At 39.9% G+C, this 24551-nt stretch overlaps 1 protein-coding gene across 1 annotated transcript in view; it reads left to right on the top strand.

Moving 5' to 3' along the window:
- Nucleotides 1-357: 357 nt before the first annotated feature.
- Nucleotides 358-24551, top strand: part of LOC108634447 — a 52478-nt gene continuing 28284 nt past the window's right edge. Inside the window, 1 exon segment of the mRNA XM_018044116.1 lies at nucleotides 358-396. Within this exon segment, the coding sequence (XP_017899605.1) occupies nucleotides 358-396 (39 nt within the window).

Genomic DNA, 24551 nt, shown 5'->3' with positions numbered 1-24551 from the left:
TTTCTAGAAAGTTATTATCCAGTGCAAAATCTCTACTCCTGAAGAACCTTTTATTTGGCCATTCAGAACCCTCTGCCCTCTCCCATAGGAATTAGTGATTTAGGGAGGCTGTAGAATTGGATTTCCTAGAGGTAGCTAAGAAGTTATTAATTTTTACAGTAATACGAAATAATGGAAATAATGGAAGAGAGATGTCCCAAGAATCTCTCTAATGTTACCAACTTTGCTTGATGGGCACAAGATTCCTGAATAGTGTGCTTTTCCAAAGCCATGCACAACAAATGAGTGGGAAATGAAGGGACAATTCCTATCTCATTCCACAAGGGGGCAGCAAAAACCAACTGTGGGGTTGTGTAGATGCTAGCAAGTCCGCAGGAGGCAGAAAAGGAGTTCAAGGTAAGATGAACTCTAATTATTTTTTTTTTTCCATTGAGATAGTATCCAATTGCCACTTATGTGAAGTTCAAACTCCAGAATCACCCTGGTAGCTTGGCAGAAATGCAGAAGTCTTGTGCTCAACCAGATGATTTTGGATTTTGGTTCAGTTCTTCAGACACCGTCTGAGAAGTGTTGATAAAACACAAGACACCTAATACTATACTCGCTACTTCAGCACTATTCATACCTTTCCTTAGGCTGTTGCCACTTTTTTAAATATAAATTTATTTATTTTAATTGGAGGCTAATTACAATATTCTATTGGTTTTGCCATACATCAACATGAATCTGCCATGAGTGTACACGTGTTTCCCATCCTGAACCCCCTTCCCGCTTCCCTTCCCATACCATCCCTCTAGGTCATCCCAGTGTACCAGCCCAGAGCACCCTGTCTCATGCATCAAACCTGGACTGGCGATTCATTTCATATATGATAATATACATGTTTCAATGCCATTCACCCAAATCATCCCACCCTTGCTCTCTCCCACTGAGTCCAAAAGACTGTTCTATACATCTGTGTCTCTTTTGCTGTCTTGCATACAGGATTATCATTACCATCTTTCTAAATTCCATATATATGAGTTAGGATACTGTATTGGTGTTTTTCTTTCTGGCTTACTTCACTCTGTATAATAGGCTCCAGGTTCATCCGCCTCATTAGAACTGATTCAAATGTATTCTTTTTAATGGCTGAGTAATACTCTATTGTGTATATGTACCACAGCTTTCTTATCCATTTGGCTGCTGATGGAAATCTAGGTTGCTTCCCTATCCTGGCTATTGTAAACAGTGTTGAGATGAACATTGGGGTACATGTGTCTCTTTCAATTCTGGTTTCCTCGATGTTTATGCCCAGAAGTGGGATTGCTGGGACATATGGCAGTTCTATTTCCAGTTTTTTAAGAAATCTCCACACTGTTCTCCATAGTGGCTGTACTAGTTTGCATTCCCACCAACCATGTAAGAGGGTTCCCTTTTCTCCACACCCTCTCCAACATTTATTACTTGTAGACTTTTGGATCGTGGCCATTCTGACTGGTGTGAAATGCTACGTCATTGTGGTTTTGATTTTCATTTCTCTGATAATGAGTGACGTTGAGCATCTTTTCAGGTGCTTGTTAGCCATCTGTATGTCTTCTTTGGAGAAATGTCTGTTTAGTTCATTGGCCCATTTTTTTTTTTAATTGGGTTGTATATTTTTCTGGAATTTAGCTGCAGGAGTAGCTTGTATATTTTTTAGATTAATTCTTTGTCAGTTGCTTCATTTGCTATTATTTTCTCCCATTCTGAAGGCTGTCATTTCACCTTGCTTATAGTTTCCTTTGTTGTGCAGCAGCTTTTCATTTTAATTATGTCTCATTTGTTTATTTTTGCTTTTACTTCCAATATTCTTGGAGGTGGGTTATTGAGGATCCTGCTGTGATTTATGTCAGAGAGTGTTTTGCTTATGTTCTCCTCTAGGAGTTTTATAGTTTCTGGTCTTACGTTTAGATCTTTAATCCGTTTTGAGTTTATTTTTGTGTATAGTGTTAGAAAGTGTTCTAGTTTTATTCTTTTACAAGTGGTTAACCAGTTTTCCCAGCACCACTTGTTAAAGAGATTATCTTATTCTCCATTGTATATTCTTGCCCCCTTTGTCAAAGATAAGGTGTCCATAGGTGTGTGGATTTTTCTCTGGGCTTTCTATTTTGTTCCATTGATCTATATTTCTGTCTTCATGCCAGTACCATAACTGTCTTGATGACTGTGGTTTTGTAGTAGAGACTGAAGTCAGGCAGGTTGATTCCTCCAGTGCCATTCTTCTTTCTCAAGATTGCTTTGGCTATTCGAGGTTTATTGTATTTCCACACAAATTGTGAAGTTATTTGTTCTAGCTCAGTGAAAAATGCCGTTGGTAGCTTGATATAGATAGCATTGAATCTGTAGATTGCTTTGGGTAGTATATTCACTTCCACTATACTGATTCTTCTGATCCATGAACATGGTATATTTCTCAGTCTATTAGTGTTCTCTTTGATTTCTTTCGCCAGTGTTTTATTGTTTTTGATATATAGCTCTTTAGTTTCTTTAGGTAGATATATTCCTAAGTATTATATTCTTTTGTCATGGTGAATGGAATTGTTTCCTTAATTCCTTTTTCTGTTTTCTCATTATTAGTGTATAAGAATGCAAGGGATTTCGGTGTGTTGATTTTATATCCGCAACTTTATTATATTCATTGATCAGCTCTAGCAATTTTCTGGTGGAGTCTTTAGGGTTCTCTAAGTAGAGGATCATGTCATCTGCAAACAGTGATAGATTTACTTCTTTTCCAATCTATACTCACTTTATTTATTTTTCTTTTCTGACTGCTGTGGCCAAAACTTCCAAAACTATGTTGAATAGTAGTGGTGAAAGTGGGCACCCTTGTCTCGTTCCTGACTTTAGAGGGAATGCTTTCAATTTTTCACCATTGAGGATAATGTTTGCTGTGTGTTTGTCATATATAGCATTTATTCTGTTGAGGTATGTTCCTTCTATTCCTGCTTTCTGGAGAGTTTTTTTTTTTTTTTATCATAAACGCATGTTGAATTTTGTCAAAGGCTTTCTCTGCATCTATTGAGATAATCATATGGCTTTTATTTTTCAATTTGTTAAAGTGGTGTAATACACTGATGATTTGTGGATATTGAAGAATCTGTGCAACCCCGATTTTGGTGTTGACCATCTGGTGATGTCCATGTGTAGAATCTTCTCTTGTTTTGTTGGAAGAGGGTGTTTGCTATGACCAGTGCATTTTCTTGGCAAAACTCTATTATTCTTTGCCCTGCTTCATTCCACATTCCAAGCCCAAATTTGCCTATTATACCAGGTGTTTCTTGACTTCCTACTTTTGCATTCCAGTCCCCTATAATGAAAATGACATCTTTTTTCGGTGTTAGTTCTAAAAGGTCTTGTAGGTCTTCATAGAACCATTCAACTTCAGCTTCTTCAGCATTACTAGTTGGGGCATAGACTTGGATTACCATGGTATTCAATGGTTTGCCTTGGAAACAAAGAGTGATTTTTCTGTTGTTTTTGACATTGCATCCAAATACTACATTTTGGACTCTTTTGTTGACCATTATGGCTACTCCATTTCTTCTGAGAGATTCCTGCCCACAGTAATAGATATAATGGTCATCTGAGTTAAATTCACCCATTACAGTCCATTTTAGTTCACTGATTCCTAGAATGTCGACATTCACCCTTGCCATCTCTTGTTTGACCACTTCCGATTTGCCTTGATTCATGGACCTGACATTCCAGGTTCCTATGCAATGTTGCTCTTTACAGCATTGGACCTTGCTTCCATCACCAGTCACATCCACAGCTGGGTATTGTTTTTGCTTTGGCTCCATCTCTTCATTCTTTCTGGAGTTATTTCTCCACTGATCTCCAGTAGCATATTGGGAACCTACTGACCTGGGGAGTTCCTCTTTCAGTATCCTATCATTTTGCCTTTTCATACTGTTCATGGGGTTCTCAAGGCAAGAATACTGAAATGATTTGCCATTCCCTTCTCCAGTGGACCACATTCTGTCAAACCTTTCTACCATAACCCGCCCGTCTTGGCTTGCCCCACAGGCATAACTTAGTTTCATTGAGTTAGACAAGGCTGTGGTCCTAGTGTGATTACATTGACTAGTTTTCTGTGAGTATGGTTTCAGTGTGTCTGCCCTCTGATGCCCTCTTGCAACACTTACCATCTTACTTGGGTTTCTCTTACCTTGGACATGAGGTATCTCTTCACAGCTGCTCCAGCAAAGCGCAGCCGTTGTTCCTTACCTTGGATGAGGGGTATCTCCTCACCGCCGCCATTTCTGACCTTCAACCTGGGACAGCTCCTCTAGGCACTCCTGTGCCCTCCTAGCCACCACTCCTTGGACGTGGGGTGGCTCCTCCCGGCCACTGCCTCTGGCCTCAGAAGTGTGGTGGACATCAACAGATGGTCAACACTGAAATCAGGTTGATTATATTATTTGCAGCCAAAGATGGAGAAGCTCTATACAGTCAACAAAAACAAGACCAGGGGTTGACTGTGGCTCAAATAATGAAATCCTTATGACCAAATTCAGACTTAAAGTGAAGAAAGTAGGGAAAACCGCTAGACCATTCAGGTACGACCTAAATCAAATTGCTTATGTTTATACAGAGGAAGGGGACGACCGAGGATGAGATGGCTGGATGGTATCACGGACTTGATGGACGTGAGCCTGAGTGAACTCCGGGAGATTGTGATGGACAAGGAGGCCTGGTGTGCTGAGATTCATGGGGTCGCAAAGAGTCAGACACGACTGAGTGACTGGACTGAACTGAACTGATACAGTGAAAGTGAGAAATATATTTAAGGGCCTAGATCTGACACATGGATGAACTATGGAATAAAGTACATGACATTGTACAGGAGACAGGGATCAAAACCATCCCCATGGAAAAGAAATGCTAAAAAGCAAAATGGCTGTCTGGGGAGGCCTTACAAATAGCTGTGAAAAGAAGAGAGGCAAAAAGCAAAGGAGAAAAGGAAAGATATAAGCATCTGAATGCAGAGTTCCAAAGAATAGCAAGAAGAGATAAGAAAGCCTTCTTCAGTGATCAATGCAAAGAAATAGAGGAAAACAACAGAATGGGAAATACTAGAGATTTCTTCAAGAAAATTAGAGATACTAAGGGAACATTTCATTCAAAGATGGGCTCGATAAAGGACACAAATGGTCTGGACCTAAGAGAAGCAGAAGATATTAAGAAGAGGTGGCAAATATACACAGAATAATTGCACAAAAAAGATATTCACAACCCAGATAATCACGATGGTGTCATCACTTACCAAGAGCCAGACATCCTGGAATGTGAAGTCAAGTGAGCCTTAGAAAGCATCACTACGATCAAATCTAGTGGAGCTGATGGAATTCCAGTTGAGCTGTTTCAAATCCTGAAAGAGGATGCTGTGAAAGTGCTTCACTCAATATGCCAGAAAATTTGGAAAACTCAGCAGTGGCCACTGGAAAAGGTCAGTTTTCATTCCAATCACAAAAAAGGCAATGCGAAATAATGCTGAAATTATTGAATCATCTCTCATGCTTGTAAAGTAATGCTCAAAATTCTCCAAGCCAGGCTTCAGCAATACGTGAACCGTGAACTTCCTGATGTTCAAGGTGGTTTTAGAAAAGGCAGGGGAACCAGAGATCAAATTGCCAACATCTGCTGGATCATGGAAAACAGCAAGAGAGTTCCAGAAAAACATCTATTTCTGCTTTATTGACTATGCCAGAGCCTTTGACTGTGTGGATCACAATAAACTGTGGAAAATTCTGAAAGAGATGGGAATACCAGACCACCTGACCTGCCTCTTGAGAAATCTGTATGCAGGTCAGGAAGCAACAGTTACAACTGGACATGGAAGTACAGTCTGGTTCCAAATAGGAAAAGGAGTACGTCAAAGCTGTATACTGTCACCTGCTTATTTAACTTCTGTGCAGAGTACATCACGAGAAACGCTGAACTGGAAGAAGCACAGGGTGGAATCAAGATTGCTGAGAGTAGTATTAATAACCTCAGATATGCAGATGACACCACCCTTCTGGCAGAAAGTGAAGAGGAACTAAAAAGCCTCTTGATGAAAGTGAAAGTGGAGAGTGAAAAAGTTGGCCTAAAGCTCAACATTCAGAAAATGAAGATCATGGCATCCAGTCCCAACACTTCATGACAAATAGACGGGGAAATAGTGGAAACAGTGTCAGACTTTATTTTTTGGGTCTCCAAAATCACTGCAGATGATGACTGCAGCCATGAAATTAAAAGACGCTTACTCCTCAGAAAAAAGTTATGACCAACCTAGATATCATATTCAAAAGCAGAGACATTCCTTGGCCGACTAAGGTCCGTCTAGGCAAGGCTATGGTTTTTCCTGTGGTCATGTATGGATGTGAGAGTTGGATCGTGAAGAAAGCTGGGCACCAAAGAACTGATGTTTTTGAAATGTGGTGTTGGAGAAGAATCTTGAGAGTCCCTTGGACTGCCAGGGGATCCAACCAGTCCATTCTGAAGGAGATCAGCCCTGGGATTTTTTTGGAGGAAATGATGCTAATGCTGAAACTCCAGTACTTTGGCCACCTCATGCGAAGAGTTGCCTCATTGGAAAAGACTCTGATGCTGGGAGGGATTGGGGGCAGGAGGAGAAGGGGACGACCGAGAATGAGATGGCTGTTTGGCATCACAGACTCGATGGACGTGAGTCTGAGTGAACTCTGGGAGTTGGTGATGGACAGAGAGGCCAGGCGTGCTGTGATTCATGGGGTCACAAAGAGTCGGACATGACTGAGTAACTGAACTGAAGTTACATCCCTGGGATAAAGCCCACTTGGTCATGATTTATGATCTTTTTAATGTATTGTTGGATTCTGAGTGCTAGAATTTTGTTAAGGATTTGTGCATCTATGTTCATCAGTGATATTCACCTGTAGTTTTCTTTTTTGGTGGCATCTTTTTCATTGTGGTCAGCTGTGATGGTGCACAAGCGTGGGCAGCTGTGATGGCACACAAGTGTGGCCGAGAGGAGCTACCCTACATCCGAGGTCAGGGGAAGAAGCCATGAGGACTCCATGCCCGAGGGGCAGTGGCAAGTGGAGCTACCCCACATCCGTTATCTGGGCAGCGGCCGAAAGTGCCAGGCTGCGATGGCACAGGAACAGGTGAGAGGAGCTACCCCCTGCCTGAGGCCAGGGATGGCGGATGGGAGGAGCCACCTAATGCCCGAGGCCAGGGGCATTAGCCAAGAGGAGCAACCCCAGGTCCAAGGAGCGGTGGTTCCACGGGCACAGGAGGGCCTAGAGGAGCTATTCTATGTTCAAGGTCAGGAGGGGCGACAGTGAGGAGATACCCCTCATCCAAGGTAAGGAGCAGTGGCTACACTTTGCTGGAGCAGCCGTGAAGAGATACCCCATGTCCAAGGTAAGAGAAACCCATGTAAGATGGTAGGTGTAGCAAAAGGGCATCAGAGGGCAGACACACTGAATCCATAATCACAGAAAACTAGTCAATCTAATCGTACTAGGACCACAGCCTTGTCTAACTCAATGAAACTAAGCCATGCCTATGGGGCCACCCAAGATGGGCAGGTTATGGTGGAAAGGTCTGACAGAATGTGGTCCACTGGAGAAAGGAATGGCAAACCACTTTAGTATTCTTTCCTTGAGAACCCCATGAACAGTAAGAAAAGGCAAAATGATAGGATACTGAAAGAGGAACTCACCAGGTCAGTAGGTTCCCAATATGCTACTGGAGATCAGTGGAGAAATAACTCCAGAAAGAATGAAGAGATGGAGCCAAAGCAAAAACAACACCCAGGTGTGAATGTGACTGGTGATAGAAACAAGGCCCAATGCTGTAAATAGCAATATTGCTTAGAAACCTGAAATGTTAGGTCCATGAATCAAGGCAAATTGGAAGTGGTCAAACAGGAGATGGCAAGAGTGAACGTAGACATTCTAGGAATCATCAAAATAAAATGGACTGTAATGGGTGAATTTAACTCAGATGACCATTATATCTACTACTGTGGGCAGGAATCCCTCAGAAGAAATGGAGTAGCCATCATGGTCAACAAAAGAGTCCAAAATGCAGTAATTGGATGCAATCTCAAAAATGACAGAATGACCTCTGTTCGTTTCTGAGGCAAACCATTCAATATCACAGTAATCCAAATCTATGCCCCAACCAGTAATGCTGAAGATGCTGAAGTTAAACGGTTCTATGAATACCTACAAGACTTTTTATAGCTAACACCCAAAAAAGATATCATTTTCATTATAGGGGACTGGAATGCAAAAGTAGGAAGTCAAGAAACACCTGGAGTGACAGGTAAATTTGGCCTTGGAGTACAGAATGAAGCAGGGCAAAAGCTAATAGAGTTTTGGTCATAGAAAACACCCTCTTCCAACAACACAAGAGAAGACTCTGCACATGGACATAACCAGATGGTCAACACCAAAATCAGATTGATTATATTCTTTGCAGCCAAAGATGGAGAAGCTATATACAGTCAGCAAAAACCAGACCAGGAGCTGACTGTGGGTCAGATCATGAGCTCCTTATTGCCAAATTCAGACTTAAATTCAGAGAAAAAGTAGGGAAAACCACTAGACCATTCAGGTATGACCTAAATCAAATCCCTTATAATTATACAGTGGAAGTGAGAAATAGATTTAAGGGCTTAAATCTGATAGATAGAATGCCTGATGAACTATGGATGGAGGTTCCTGACATTGTACAGGAGACAGGGATCAAGACCATCCTCATGGAAAAGAAATGCAAAAAAAAACCCAAAATGTCTGTCTGGGGAGGCCTTACAAATATCTGTGAAAAGAAGAGAAGTGAAAAGCAAAGGAGAAAAGTAAAAATGTAAGCATATGAATACAGAGTTCTAAAGAATAGCAAGAAGAGATAAGAAAACCTTCCTCAGCGATCAGTGCAAAGAAATAGAGGAAAACAACAGAATGGGAAATATTAAAGATATATTCAAGAATATTAGAGATACTAAGGGAAAATTTCATGCAAAGATGGGCTTGATAAAGGACAGAAATGGTATGGATCTAACAGAAGCATAAGATATTAAGAAGAAGTGACAAAAATACAAAGAAGAACCTTCCCCCCTCAAAAAAAAAGAAGATCTTCAAGACCAAGATAATCACGATGGTATGATCACTCACCTAGAGCCAGACATCCTGGAATGTGAAGTCAAGTGGACCTGAGAAAGCATCACTAAGAACAAAGCTAGTGGAGGTGATGGAACCCCAGTTGAGCTATTTCAAATCCTGAAAGGTGATGCTGTCAAGGTGTGGCACTTAATATGCCAGCAAATTTGGAAAACTTACTAGTGGTCACATGACTGGAAAAGGTCATTTTTCATTCCAATCACAAAGAAAGGCAATGCCAAAGAATGCTCAAACTACCACACAATTGGACTAATCTCACATGCTAGTAAAGTAATGCTCAAAATTCTCCAAGTCAGGCTTCAGCAATACATAAACTGTGAACTTCCAGATGTTCAAGCTGGTTTTAGAAAAGGCAGAGGAACCAGAGATCAAATTGCCAACACCCGCTGGATCATGGAAAAAGCAAGAGTTCCAGAAAAACATCTATTTCTGCTTTATTGACTATGCCAAAGCTTTTGACTGTGTGGATCACAATAAACTGCAGAAAATTCTGAAAGAGATGGGAATACCAGACCACCTGACCTGCCTCTTGATAAATCTGTATGCCGGTCCGGGAGCAGCAGTTAGAACTGGACATGGAACAACAGACTGGTTCCAAAGAGGAAAAGGAGTATGTCAAGGCTGTATATTGTCACCCTGCTTATTTATCTTCTGTGCAGAGTACATCATGAGAAACGCTGATCTGGAAGAAGCAGAAGCCGGCATCAAGATTGCCGGGAGAAATATCAATAACCTCAGATATGCAGATAATACCACCCTTATGGCAGAAAGTGAAAAGGAACTAAAACGCTTCTTGATGAAACTGAAAGAGGAGCGTGAAAACATTGGCTTAAAGTTCAACATTCAGAAAACTAAGATCATGGCATCTGGTCCCATCATTTCATGGGAAATAGATGGGGAAACAGTGCCAGATTTTATTTTTGGGGGCATCAAGATCACTGCATATGGTGATTGCAGCCATGAAATTAAAAGACGCTTATTCCTTGGAAGCAAAGTTATTAACAATCTAGATAGAATATTCAAAAGCAGAGGCATTACTTTGCAAAAAAGGTCCGTCTAGTCAAGGCTATGGTTTTTCTGGTGTTCATGTATGGATGTGAGAGTTGGACTGTGAAGAAGGCTGAGTGCCAAAGAATTGATGCTTTTGAACTGAGGTGTTGGAGAAGACTCTTGAGAGTCCCTTGGACTGCAAGGAGATCCAACCAGTCCATTCTAAAGGAGATCAGCCCTGGGTACTCTTTGGAATGAATGATGGTAAAGCTGAAACTCCAGTACTTTGGCCACCTCATGCCAAGAGTTGACTCATTGCAAAAGACTCTGCTGCTGGGAGGTATTGGGGGCAGGGGGAGAAGGGGACAACGGAGCATGAGATGGTTGGATGGCATCACAGACTCGATGGACGTGAGTTTGAGTGAACTCCGGGAGATGGCAATGGACAGGGAGGCCTGGCGTGCTGTGATTCATTGGCTCGCAAAGAGTCGGACATGACTGAGAGACTGAACTGAATTGAACTTCTCAGGTTTTGGTGTTAGGATGATGGTGCCCTCATAGAATGAGTTTGGAAGTTTACCTTCCTCTGCAATTTTCTGGAAGAGCTTGAATAGGATAGGTGTTAGCTCTTCTCTAAATTTTTGGTAGAATTCAGCTCTGAAGGCGTCTGGACCTTGGCATTTGTTTCCTGGAAGATTTCTGATTACTGTTTCAATTTCTGTGCTTGTGATGGGTCTGTTAAGATTTTCTGTCTCTTCCTGGTTCAGTTTTGGAAAGTTGTAGTTTTCTAAGAATTTCTCCATTTTTTCCAAGTTGTCCATTTTATTGGCATATAATTGCTGATAGTAGTCTCTTATGATCCTTTCTATTTCTGTGTTGTCTGTTGTGATCTCTCAATTTTCACTTCAAATTTTATTGATTTGATTTTTCTCCCTTTGTTTCTTGATGAGTCCGGCGAATGGTTTGTCAATTTTGTTGATCATCTCAAATAACCAACTTTTGGCTTTGTTGATTTTTACTATGATGTCTTTTGTTTCTTTTGCATTTATTTCTGCCCTAATTTTTAAGATTATTTCTCTCCTTCTAATAACCCTGGGTTCTTCATTTCTTCCTTTTCTAGATGCTTTATGTGTAGAGTTAGGTATTTATTTGACTTTTTTTCTTATTTCTTGAGGTATGCCTGTATTGCTATGAACCTTCCCCTTAGCACTGCTTTTACAGTGTCCTACAGGTTTGGATTGTTGTGTTTTCATTTTCATTTATTTCTATACATATTTTGATTTCTTTTTTGACTTCTTCTGTGATTTGTTGGTTATTCAGCAGCGTATTGTTCAGCCTCCATATGTTCTAATTTTTAATAGTTTTTCTCCTGTAATTGAGATCTTTTCTTACTGCATTGTGGTCAAAAACAATGCTTGGAATGATTGCAATTTTTTTGAGTTTACTAAAGCTAGATTTATGGCCATGATGTGATCTATCCTGGAGAAGGTTCCATGTCCACTTGAGAAAAAGTTGAAATTCATTGTTTTGGGGTGAAATGTCCTATAGATATCAGTTAAGTCTAACTGGTCTATTGTATCATTTAAAGTTTGTGTTTCCTTGTTAATTTTCTGTTTAGTTGATCCATAGGTGTGAGTGGGGTATTAAAAGTCTGCCAGTATTATTGTTTATTGTTAATTTCTCCTTTCATACTTGTTAGCATTTGCCCTACATATTGAGGTGCTCCTATGTTGGGTGCATATATATTCATAATTTTTATATCTTCTTCTTGAATTGATCGTTTGATCATTATGTAGTATCCTTCTTTGTCTCTTTTCACAACCTTTGTTTTAAATTCTACTTTATCTGGTATGAGTATTGCTACCCCTGCTTTCTTTTGGTCTCTATTTGCATGGAATATCTTTTTCCAGCCTTTCACTTTCAGTCTGTATGTGTCCCTTGTTTTCAGGTGGGTCTCTTGTAGGCAACATATATAGGAGTCTTCTTTTTGTATCCATTCAGCCAGTCTTTTTCTTTTGGTTTGGGCATTCAACCCATTTACATTTAAGGTAATTATTGATAAGTATGATCCCGTTTCCATTTACTTTATTGTTTTGGGTTCGAGTTTATACACCCTTTTTGTGTTTCCTGTCTAGAGAAGATCCTTTAGCATTTGTTGGAGAGCTGGTTTGGTGGTGCTGAATTCTCTCAACTTGTGCTTGTCTGTAAAGCTTTTGATTTCTCTTTCATATTTGAATGAGATCCTTGCTGGGTACAGTAATCTGGGCTGTAGGTTATTTTCTTTCATCACTTTAAGTATTTCCTGCCATTCCCTCCTGGCCTGGAGAGTTTCTATTGAAAGATCAGCTGTTATCCTTATGGGGATCCCCTTGTGTGTTATTTGTTGTTTTTCCCTTGCTGCTTTTATTATTTGTTCTTTGTGTTTGATTTTGTTAATTTGATTAATATGTGTCTTGGAGTGTTTCACCTTGGGAGGATAAAGGGCGAACTCAAAAGAGAGACAGATCCAGCCAGTAATCAGTTCCCTAAGTGTCCTCCACCATCCGGAACACACAAAGAGATTCACAGAGTTTGGTAGAGAAGAGAAGGGGGAGGGAGGAGAGAGAGGCAACCTGGTGGAGAAAAAGGAAAGTCCAAAGGGGGAGAGAGAAGTCAAGCCAGTATTCTCACTCCCAAGTAAACATGGGTACTGAAGATTGGGTTCTTAAATGTACAAAATTGATAACAAATACCAAAAAGCAAAGAGTAAAAATCTAAAGTAGAGGTTGGATTTTCAAAAATACTATATTAAAGAAAAAAAACAAGCAAACAAAGTCACAAAAATTATAATATATATATATGTATATATGAAGTTTGCTTTAAAAAATAGGGTCTCTCTTTTTTTTGCAAGATAATAGTAGGTTATAAAAATGAAAATTAAAGGAGTAATAGAGGACTTAAAATTACAAAAAAAAGTAAGAATGGTAGTAAAAATCATAAAAATATGTCTAGAACTGTCTCTGGTGTTGTTGTGGGCAGTGTGGGGTCAGCTCAGTTTTGGATAGTTCCTTGATCCGGCTTATATTTCTCAAGATCTATAGTCCCCTTCCTATGTATTTGGTACTAACTACAGGGTTTTAATCTATTGCACCTGTCATGTCCAAGGCGATTCCCTCTGTTTTAGCTTCTGTTTGGTGGTCTCTTCAGTGTCTAATTTCCGTCCTGACACAAGGGGGCGGTGGTGGACACTTTTTTAGGCTCACTTGTTTAATCATGCTGTGAGGAGGGAGGGACACTGCAAACAAATAACACTGGCGTGTGCTTGCAGTGACTCGGCCACACTGGGTTTGCCCCCACTCACGGCCTGTGTGCTTTCCCTGTCTACACTGCTCAGGCTCTAGGTTGCTCTGCCAGGAACTGTCTGAGGCCAGCCCTTGGTTGTGTGCACTTCCTAGGTCTAAGCCAACCAGGATCAGGTACTCAGGTAGTCCGCAGAGGCACAGAGTCAGTTGGGCCTGCGTTTTGTGCCCTTCCCAGGTCTGAGCAGCCAGGTGACCAGGTGTTTGGCGAGCGCGGTCGCTGCGACTCATCACCTCCCCCGTCCCTGCTGCTCACTGTTCTGGGTGTACCTCTGGCGCGCCTTCTCAGGCGGATGGTGACCGTCCAGAACCCCAAGAAGGCTTAGTTCGCAATGAAACCTGCTTTCAGTTTGATAGATAATGCCTCTCTGGGGCCGTGATTGCCCCCTTCCAGCTCTGGCTGCCTGTCACCGGAGGGGGCTGGTCTGTAGCCGGCTAGCTCTGCTCAGTCCTTTGTTCTGTGAGTGGGCCTGAAAGTGTCTTAGGTTAGGTATTTTCCCATAGCTTTAGTCAGTCCTTTGTTCTGTGAGTGGGTGTGGCGGTGTCTTAGGTTAGGGCTTTTTGCATGGTAGCTATCCCACAGTCTGGTTTGCGAGCCCAAGTTAGTTCCCTCAGATTGCCCTCGGGGCATTCAGGCCCGGTCCTTACTCTGAGCAATGCAGCCCGTGCCTCCCTTCCCAGCCCCCACTTGCTAGTGGCAGATGCAAGCGTCTGCACTGCTTATCCTCTGGGGGAGTTACCGTTGGGCTCGTAATCTGTGGGTTTTAATAATTTATTTATTTATCCTCTCAGTTATATTGCCCTCTGTAGTTCCAAGGCTCACCACAGAGCAGTGAGAGTGTTTCCTGGTGTTTGGAAACTTCTCTTTTTTAAGACTCCCTTCCCGGAATGGAGCTCCATCCCTACCTCTTTTGTCGTTTATATTTTTTCCTACCTCCTTTTGAAGACAATGGGCTACTTTTCTTGGTGCCTGATGTCCTCTGCCAGCATTCAGAAGTTGTTTTGTGGAATTTACTCAGTGTTCAAGTTTTTTTTTTTTTTATTAATTTGTGGGGGATAAAGTGGTCTCCTTGTCCTATTCCTCCACCATCTTAGGACTGCCTCTGTTGCCGCTTTTTAATATCATTTTTTTTCCATCTCTTTACCTTTGAAACTACTCTCCCTCTTCAAAAGCTATTGCAAATGTAACTGTGTCGCTGATGTTTCTCCAGAGCCACACCCCCACCACAAAAATTATTGCTCCTCCTGCAAAGGATGGGGTGGATATGGAGATGTCTCAGTCCTTGGGTAGGGGCGTAGTATGGTCACTGTGATTGGACTGCTGAGATGCTGCTAGAAGATGAGTTCTAATTTTTGCATTGATGTGTTGCAGTTGTTTGTTGGCTTGAGTTAAAATTAACCCAGGAACTAGCAGCTGGCAAAAAAATTTGGGGAAGTAGTCCACATTTCAGGCCCTCCATGAGTTAGAGCAGTGCTTTCCAAACTGTGCAAATTGGGGGTATTTAAAAAGTGATACCTGGACTCCATCCCCCAGATATTCTGACTTAATTTGTATGAAGTGTAACCTGGGAATGAGTATTTTCAAAACTTCCTTAGGGAATTTTAATGTGCATTGGTGTTTGAGAACTTTTTTAATTAGAGTGAGAGAAATAGATTTAACACAGTTTGGGGAGACTGTCAGTCATATCGGACTTTCCTGGTGGCTCAGACAGTAAAGCGTCTGTCTACAATGCAGGAGACCTGGGTTCGATCCCTGGGTCAGGAAGATCCGCTGGAGAAGGAAATGGCAATCCACTCCAGTACTATTGCCTGGAAAATCCCATGGACAGAGGAGCCTGGTAGGCTACAGTTCATGGGGCCGCAAAGAGTCGGACACGACTGAGCAACGTTCCTGTCAGTCATATCAGGGAAGTAGGCTTGAGATGAGAAGAGGAAATGAATTGGTTCCCAATACTCTCCTCTGTAAAGACAATTGTAGGGAAGAGGGATTGGTAGCATTGAGGAAGAAATCTAATTGTTATGTAGTTGAAGGTGAGTTAGGGCTTCCCTGATAGCTCAGTTGGTAAAGAGTCCACCTGCAATGCAGGAGACCCTAGTTCAATTCCTGGGTCAGAAGATCCCCTGGAGAAGGTATAGGCTATGCACTCCAGTATTCTTGGGCTTCCCCTGTTGCTCAGCTGGTAAAGAGTCCGCCTGCAATGGGGGAGACCTGTGTTCGATCCCTGGGTTGGAAAGATCCCCTGGAGAACAGAAAGGCAACCCACTCCAGTATTCTGGCCTGGAGAATTCCATGGACTGAATAGTCCATGGGGTCACAAAGAGTCAGACACAACTGAGCAACTCTGACTTTCACTGACTGCCTGAAGGTGAGTTATATAAAGGTAGATCATAATGCACATGCTGGGTTAGGAGGCACTGTTATGGCTTGTGAGTGGTAGATTTGAAGCTAGGATTTAAACCCAGAAATACCAAATGCGTGTGATTCCAAGCACATATTCTTATATTTTCCACCAGTTATCAAATTTAATATTCATTAGAGTCGCTGGAAATATTTTTAAAAACACAATTCCTTGGACCCTAATTCCCTAAAAAATATTTGTGCATGTGGTAGCTGTTGTTTTTAGCAACAGAAGCATTTCACCTTTTGTTTTCCAGCAAAACTGACCTTGAACTTTGATATATAAAACAGGTAAAAGCAGAGTTGATTTTCTTCAAGCAGAAGTTTGATAGTTCAGCTTAAACCACTATGTAATTTTTTCTTCACCCAACCCATCCTCTCAGAGAAGTCCTTGAGGCTTCTCCTTCCCATTTGAAATAGACTTCATGAATCCTTACACAATTTTAAAATAAAATTCTAGAAAAATAGCCTATAAAAACACTTGCAAAATTGTGGAAGAGTAAACATATGGGAATATTCATTCAACACTGTGAAAATGAAAACATTTTTACAGATAATGAAAATGTCAGTCAATGTAGGTCAAATCATTTATGGTAATTAAGATAACTGATGGTTACTGAGGACTTAGTTTTGACCAAGCACTGGATACTTTGTGTCTGTTATCGCATTTGTCCCTCTCAACAGCTGTACAAATTAGTGTCAATGCAAAAATTGCAACAGGCAAAGTTAAATAGGCAGGGAAGACTTTATTTAAGATTATTGCAACAAAAAGTCAGAACTCAGTCTGAACTCAATACTGTTCAAAGGATAGGGGGGTGTAGTATAAACTCTGGAATAAACTCTTGTATACTGTCATGTAAGAATTGAATCGCCAGTCCATGTCTGACGTAGGGTGCAGCTTGCTTGGGGCAGGTGCATGGGGATGACCCAGAGAGATGTTGTGGGGAGGGAGGTGGGAGGGGGGTTCATGTTTGGGAACGCATGTAAGAATTAAAGATTTTAAAATTTAAAAAAAAAATTAAAAAATTAAAAAAAATAAAAAAAAAAAAAAAAAAAAAAAGTACTAGAGGGCATTAGTGGGGACTCATAGGCCATCTGTGTTTACTAATTGGCTTTATATGGAGGAAAACTAAATTCATATGTTTATGACAGGAGACAGGATAATTGATTGAGCAAGACATACACCAAAGTTAAGCTCCCCCTCTCCCACAGAGATTGGGAGGAAACGGTGCTATGTTTCTTGATGATTACACTTTTTACTGGAGTATAGTTGGTTTACACTGTCATGTCAGTTTCTTTTGTACAGCAAAGTGAATCAGCTATAAGTATTCATATATCCCCTATTTTTTGGATTTCCTTCCCATTTTGCTCACCACAGATCATTGAGTAGAATTCCCTGTGCTATATAGTAAGTTCTCATTAGCTATCTATTTTGTACATAGTATCAATAGTGTATGTGGGTCAATCCCAATTTCCCAATTCATCCCACACCTCCTTCTTTTCCCTTTGGTATCCATATGTTTGTTTTCTACATCTGCATCTCTATTTCTGTTTTGCAAATAAGTTCATCGTATGATTACATTTTAAAGGGATGGATTCTTGAGAAAGACATACCTGGGTTGTAAAACTGGCAAAAGACTTTTGGAAAGATTTATATCTCAGAGGAGCTGAGAAACAATTTGTAAGTTCTCTAAAGTAAATGACCTTAAAAAAGGAAGGTTAAGTGCCTAGAATCAGGAAGAAGCCTGTATAAAGTATAGTTAAACTGTTTGGTTCAGTCCAGTCACTCAGTCGTGTCTGACTCTGCGATCCCATGAATTGCAGCATGCCAGGCCTCCCTGTCCAGCACCAACTCCCAGAGTTCACCCAAACTCATGTCCATCGAGTCAGTGATGCCATCCAGCCATCTCATCCTTTGTCGTCCCCTTCTCCTCCTGCCCCCAATCCCTCCCAGCATCAGAGTCTTTTCCAATGAGTCAACACTTCGCATGAAGTGGCCAAAATATTGGAGTTTCAGCTTCAGCATCAGTCCTTCCAAAGTACACCCAGGGCTGATCTCCTTTAGTATGGACTGGTTCGATATCCTTGGAGTCCAAGGGACTCTCAACAGTTGTCTCCAATATCACAGTTCAAAAGCATCAATTCTTCGGCACTCAGCTTTCTTCATAGTCCAACTCTCACATTCATACATGATGACAAGAAAAACCATAGCCTTGACTAGACAGACCTTTGTTGGAAAAGTAATATCTGCTTTTCAATATGCTATCTAGGTTGGTCATAATTTTCCTTCCAAGGAGTAAGCATCTTTTAATTTCATGGCTGCAATCACCATCTGCAGTGATTTTGGAGCCCCCTCCCCAAAATAAAGTCTGACACTGTTTCCACCGTTTCCCCATCTATTTTCCATGAAGTCATGGGACCAGATGACATGATCTTCATTTTCTGAATGTTGAGCTCTAAGCCAACTTTTTCACTCTCCTCTTTCACTTTCATCAAGAGGCTTTTTAGCTCCTCTTCACTTTCTGCCATAAGGGTGGTGCCATCTGCATATTTTAAGTTATTGATATTTTTCCTGGAAATCTTGATTCCACCTTGTGCTTCTTCCAGCCCAGCATGCATATAAGTTAAATAAGCAAGGTGACAATATACAGCCTTGACGTACTCTTTTTCCTATTTGGAAACAGTCTGTTGTTCCATGTCCAGTTCTAACTGTTGCTTCCTGACCTGCATACAGATTTCTCAAGAGGCAGGTCAGGTGGTCTGGTATTCCCATCTCTTTCAGACTTTTCCAGTTTCTTGTGATCCACACAGTCAAAGGCTTCAGCATAGTCAATAAAGCAGAAATAGATGTCTTTCTGGAACTCTCTTGCTATTTCCATGATCCAGTGGATGTCGGCAATTTGATCTCTGGTTCCTCTGCCTTTTCTAAAACCAGCTTGAATATCTGGAAGTTCACGGTTCACGTATTGCTGAAGCCTGGCTTGGAGAAGTTTGAGCATTACTTTACTAGCATGTGAGATGAGTCCAACTGTGTGGTAGTTTGAGCATTCTTTGGCATTGCCTTTCTTTGGGATTAGAATGAAAACTGACCTTTTCTAGTCCTGTGGCCACTGCTGAGTTTTCCAAATTTGCTGGCATATTGAGTGCAGCACTTTCACAGCATCATCTCTCAGGATTTGAAACAGCTCAACTGGGGTTCCATCACCTCCACTAGCTTTGTTCGTAGTGATGCTTTCTCAGGCCCACTTGAGTTCACATTCCAGGATGTCTGGCTCTAGGTGAGTGATCACACCATCGTGATTATCTTGTTTGTGAATATCTTTTTTGTACAGTTCTTCTGTGTATTTTTGTCACCTCTTCTTAATATCTTCTGCTTCTATTAGGTCCATACCATTTCTGTAGTTAAGCTGAGGGAACGTTAATGCCATCATGGTCAGTAGATACTATTATATTATTGCCATTTTACAGATGGAGAAATCGAGATTTAGAGAAAGCAAGTGTCTTGTTCAAGATTACTCTACTAGCTATCATCTGAGTCAGATCAAACTCCATCTTTAACTCAAGTAACAGCAAGTTTAAACACTTTGTGATGCTGCCTCACCATCCAGATAATGATATATCATGGAGCTTTTAAAAGCATAAGGTAGATCTCTATGTACAGACATCCAAAATGTCCTCAAAAAGGTTAAAGTTTTAATTATGTTGAACATTTGATTATTGTTTTAGTCAAAACAGACAATGATAACAATTGAATGAAGAAACCATAAAAAATCAATTTCTCTCCCTCTCTTTCTCTCCACATTTCGTCCCCTTTTTAAAATCCAAAGTGAAAGATATCAAACAAGAAAAATAAACTTTGATTACCTCAACAAGTTCGGACATGGGAAGATTTTCACACAATTCCAAATCATTTAGTTTTCTTCATCTTCTGTTTGAACATATATGTTTTGTTTTTTATACGTAAGGAGGCAGAAAAAAAATGGAAAAGTTGAGGTGGGGAAGGAAAGAGATAAGGGAGAGGAAAGGAAGTGTAGTAGACAGGAAAAAAAAGAATAACTTGTTTTAAAGTAACAGAACAGGAGAGAGGAAAATAAGAGAGCAATGGAAAGGAATGAAGAAAAGAGAGGGAAAGAGGGGGGGAAAGAAAGGGACTAAGAGACAGGGATAAAAGAGGAAGAGAGAAATAAGAGAAATTGTAAACTAGCAAAATGAAAAAAAAAGATAATGAAGAGTAGATAGGGAAGAAAGAATAAAATAAAAAGAAAGAAAGGGAATGAAAAATATGGGAAGAAAGAAAAATAACAAAATAATGAAAGAAAGAGGAAAGAAGTTGGCACAAAGGAATGGCAACCCACTCCAGTATTCTAGCCTGGAGAATCCCATGGATAGAGGGGCCTGGTGGGCTACAGTCCATGGGGTCTCAAAGAATCAGACACAACTCAGCAACTAAGACTTAAGTCCATTACCACATGCTTAGGGTTTGAGTCTAGAAAGTAGAATAGTTTCCTTCAAATGCTGATGTTCTGTTGACCTAAGGGTGAATGGGGACCTAGTTGGGGAGGCCTCCTTGTGTGTCTCAAGCACTCTTGATTCTAGTGGAAGAACATTTAGAGCAGGTGCCAGGTGTGAGTAGGGCTCTGTGATGACTTTATATGATTTAACTGTTTTATTCCTAATCATAAGAAAGAAATAGATCACCAGTCCAGGTTCAATGCATGAGACAGGGTGCTCAGGGCTGGTGCACTTGGACAAACCTTTAGGGATGGGATGGGGAGGGAGGTGGGAGGGGGGTTCAGGATAGGGGCACATGTACACCCATGGCTGATTCACGTGAATGTATGCCAAAAACCACTACAATATTGTAAAGTAATTAGCCTTCAATTAAAATAAATGAATTAATTTACAAAGAAATCTGGTCTACAGAGAAAAATCTTCTTACTCCTAACAGGAATTTATGGTTCATAGCTTTTCTTTTTCTTTTTGATTTATGTAAGTGTTATTGTCTCCTCTAGCTGAAGGTCACCCCAACAGAAACTTTGGTCCATCTGCTTTTATTATTTTCATCCAGAGGGCAGAGGTTTAGAAATTATTTTCAAAAAGTTTTTGTATGCTTACTAGAAAAAAAATATTGAAAAGGAAAACAAAACATATTTTTAAAAAAGTGTTTTGAAGTAATTACATAAAACAGCAGTTTTTCTCTCTCACAAACAAAAATCCTGCCTCTGCTCTTGTCTTAGAAACAAATAACATTTGTCTTACCTGAATCTTCCTCCACATTCTCATAACTGGTAACAACAACAACAAAAATCCGGTGACTTGCTGTGTGTGTGTGTATGTGATCAGTTGTGTCTGATTCTTTACAACCCCATGGACTGCCAGGCTCCTCTATCCATGGAAATTTCTAAGCAAGACTACTGGAATGAGTTGCCATTTCCTATTCCAGGGAATCTTCCTAACCCAGTGGTCAAACCCTTGTCTCTTGCATCTCCTTCATTGGCAGGCGGATTCTTTACCATTGTGCCACCAGGGAAATATGTGGCTTGTTGCTTCTGTCTATAGTGTCCATTCTCATTGTATTTAAGGCTAAGTTCATTATAGAATGAGGTATCCCTAAAGAAAAGTTCTGTAGCTGTAAAATACACCTTTCATGATGAAAAATATTTATGTACATATAGGTTGATATATTTCATTGTGTTTTCCCTCACTTTTCTCTGCTTATAGCCCGGAGAATATGGTTTTTTAAGCCACAGTTATTAAGAAGGAAGGTTGCTTAAATAGCTTTGCTCTCAACTCAAAGTCAGGGAGTGCCCACCAGGTACAGGTTTATTTTATAACAGTCCCTCAAAGGTGTACTTTTGTTTGGAAATTTATGAAGACTATGAAAGGATTTGTTGGGAATGACTATAAAACAGTGATTCTCAAAACTGACCTTGTATTTGAATCAACCTTGGGAGCTTGTTATAAGATTCCCAGACCTCACATGTTTCTTGTTTCACATGGCTAGTATTTTTTTATTGCTTTAGTATTCTTATTACTAGGTCTTACAGCTTGCTTATGGAGGCTTAGGTTTCACATTCTTAGCAATCAATATTTATTGAAGGGTGTGAGTCATCTCAGTATTCCATATAGCAGCACTGTTCAACAGAATTCTAATACAACATATGTAATTTTATATTTTCTAATCAGTTCAGTTCAGTTCAGTCACTCAGTTGTGTCCGACTCTTTGCGGCCCCATGACTCACAGCATGCCAGGCCTCCCTGTCCATCACCAACTCCCGGAGTTCACACAAACTCACGTCCATCAAGTCAGTGATGCCATCCAGCCATCTCATCCTCTGTTGTCCCCTTCTTCTCCTGCCCCCAATCCCTCCTAGCATCAAAGTCTTTTCCAATGAGTCAACTCTTCGCATGAGGTGGCCAAAGTACTGGCTAATAGTTTCATTTAAAAAGTAAAGAGAAACAGGTGAAATCAATTTTAATAATTTCAGTTAACCCAATATAACCAGAATTTTATCATTTCATCAAGCAATAAATATAAAATATTTATTAATGATATAGTTTCCTTTTTTTGTTCGTACTGAGTCTTTAAAAACCAGTGTATATTTTATTCTTATGGCTTATCTCAGTTTGGACTAGCCACATTTCAGATGTTCAGTAGCCAAATATGGAAACAATCTACTATACTAGTGCAGATCCAGAAGACTGTGGTTGTGGTTTTAATCTGATTGCTTCAGAACTTCATCTATATTTTCTTAATGTGAATCATTCCTGCCACACTGTATCAGGGTGCAGTTTAATGGTGGCTGAGATGAAAAAGGTCCTTCATGGTGCATGATAATAGTTACCAGATCATTCCATGTACAGTGCTGCTAAATGTTCCCTGGAAAGCAGTAACTCTTCTGTTTTCTGTTTATTCATTCTTGCCCACATTATGTGGGTTACACAAGCAATTCTCTACAGTATATATTGGATACACTATAAAAAGAAAAAGTTGATTTCCAAGACTGAGTCCATTTATAATATGGGATATGTAGGTCTAACGTCAGAGAGTCATGACTAGCTGAATAGTCATCTGTGAATAGAAGCAGCATTAGGTGAGAAATATGATCCAAGGAGGCACAAAAATGGAGTAACAGAACATATAAACAACATATAAGAGAAAATGAACATAAAGATACATATATGCAAATATATATGTTAATATATATGTGCATGACAATGGACCTACATGCTTAAAATCATTGGATTCAAAGAAAGCGTAGTCTGCTTATTGTTTTTATAAATTAAAGAATGAATTTCATTGTAAACCCAGTGACTTATATAGATGTCAGATATTATAATAAGCAAGCACCGAACTCAAACCATATGTTTTGGCATTTCAGAAGCTTAATTTGATGTATTATAATAGTTCCCCATTAGGAAGAGTCACTCATACAAAATATTACTTATTTATAAATAAACCAACATGACTGACCAAAACTTTGGGAGTAAGAGGAATACACAGACTAAATATAATCATGCCAAATTATAATTCATGAGGATCTTCTAACTGAATCTCAAACAAATTACACTGTTCAACAATAGTGATACCAAACTATGAGTAGGCAGAAGACAGAACAGACAAAATTTTCAGAAAAATTAATCGAATGAGAAAGAATAAGAAATTCCATCAAACAGCCAGAGACACTTTTACAGTAGACTATAAAAAATTAATCAAGGGAAAACTATAAGTATTTCAGTTTGGGTGCTTTTGGTTGATATTTAACAGAAAATTCAACTTAAATTGTTTTATACAATGAAAAAAAATATGTTGGCAAGATATTGTTGGAAAAGTCTAGGGGCAGGAATTCAGGCAGTTTAATCAGGCGTCTAACTCAGTTTCTCTGGTATTTTTTCATCCCTGCTCTCCTCCAGGTGTTGTGATTTTTTTTCAGACTGTTCTTTCTGTAGCAAAATGGCCGCAGCAGTTAGAGAATTTACATCAGTACACACACATTTATACAAAATTCCTGTGCTAAATTCTGAACCAATCCAAACCAATGTGGTGGTCAGTAGAATACCATATATTCTACTTTATTCTACCATATATTCTTGCTTTGAATCAGGATTATTGACTATCCATAGTTTGGTATTGCAGGAGGTGAGATTGTGCTAATTGGATTATGCTTCTCAGGGCTCACCATTTTAAGGAGAGTCAGTCCCACCCAAACTACATGACCATCACATAATGAGAGAAGGATGAAATGGATGCTGTGGAGACAAACAAGTATCCACTTTAATGCAATATAGGAAATAAGTTCCCTGAATAAATATATCTGAGAATCCAGCCAAAGAAAATTTAAATTAACCCCAATATGATCTAACCAAAGAAGAAAGTTGGCTTTTATCAACATGATGAGCAAATGCCTAAGCCCTTTGTAAATAAGTAGACCTTATTACATTTAGGCACAAATACTGTGAAGACTTTGGAAAACTATTCTAAATTAAATTCTAAATTAAATAAATAATAAATCATTAAATATTATCCTTTCATATATACTTAATTAAGCAGGATGTACTAGTACCTATAACATTATTTTGATAAACATTTCACTAGATGAATGTCATTTATTTATTGAGCCTCACCAGTTGAAACCATCTGCTCCATTTTAT

This window comes from Capra hircus (assembly GCF_001704415.2).
Source record: "Capra hircus breed San Clemente chromosome X unlocalized genomic scaffold, ASM170441v1, whole genome shotgun sequence".
Classification (NCBI taxonomy): domain Eukaryota; kingdom Metazoa; phylum Chordata; class Mammalia; order Artiodactyla; family Bovidae; genus Capra; species Capra hircus.
Note: the sequence above shows the minus strand (reverse complement) of the source record. Positions and strands in the feature narration are given on the sequence as shown.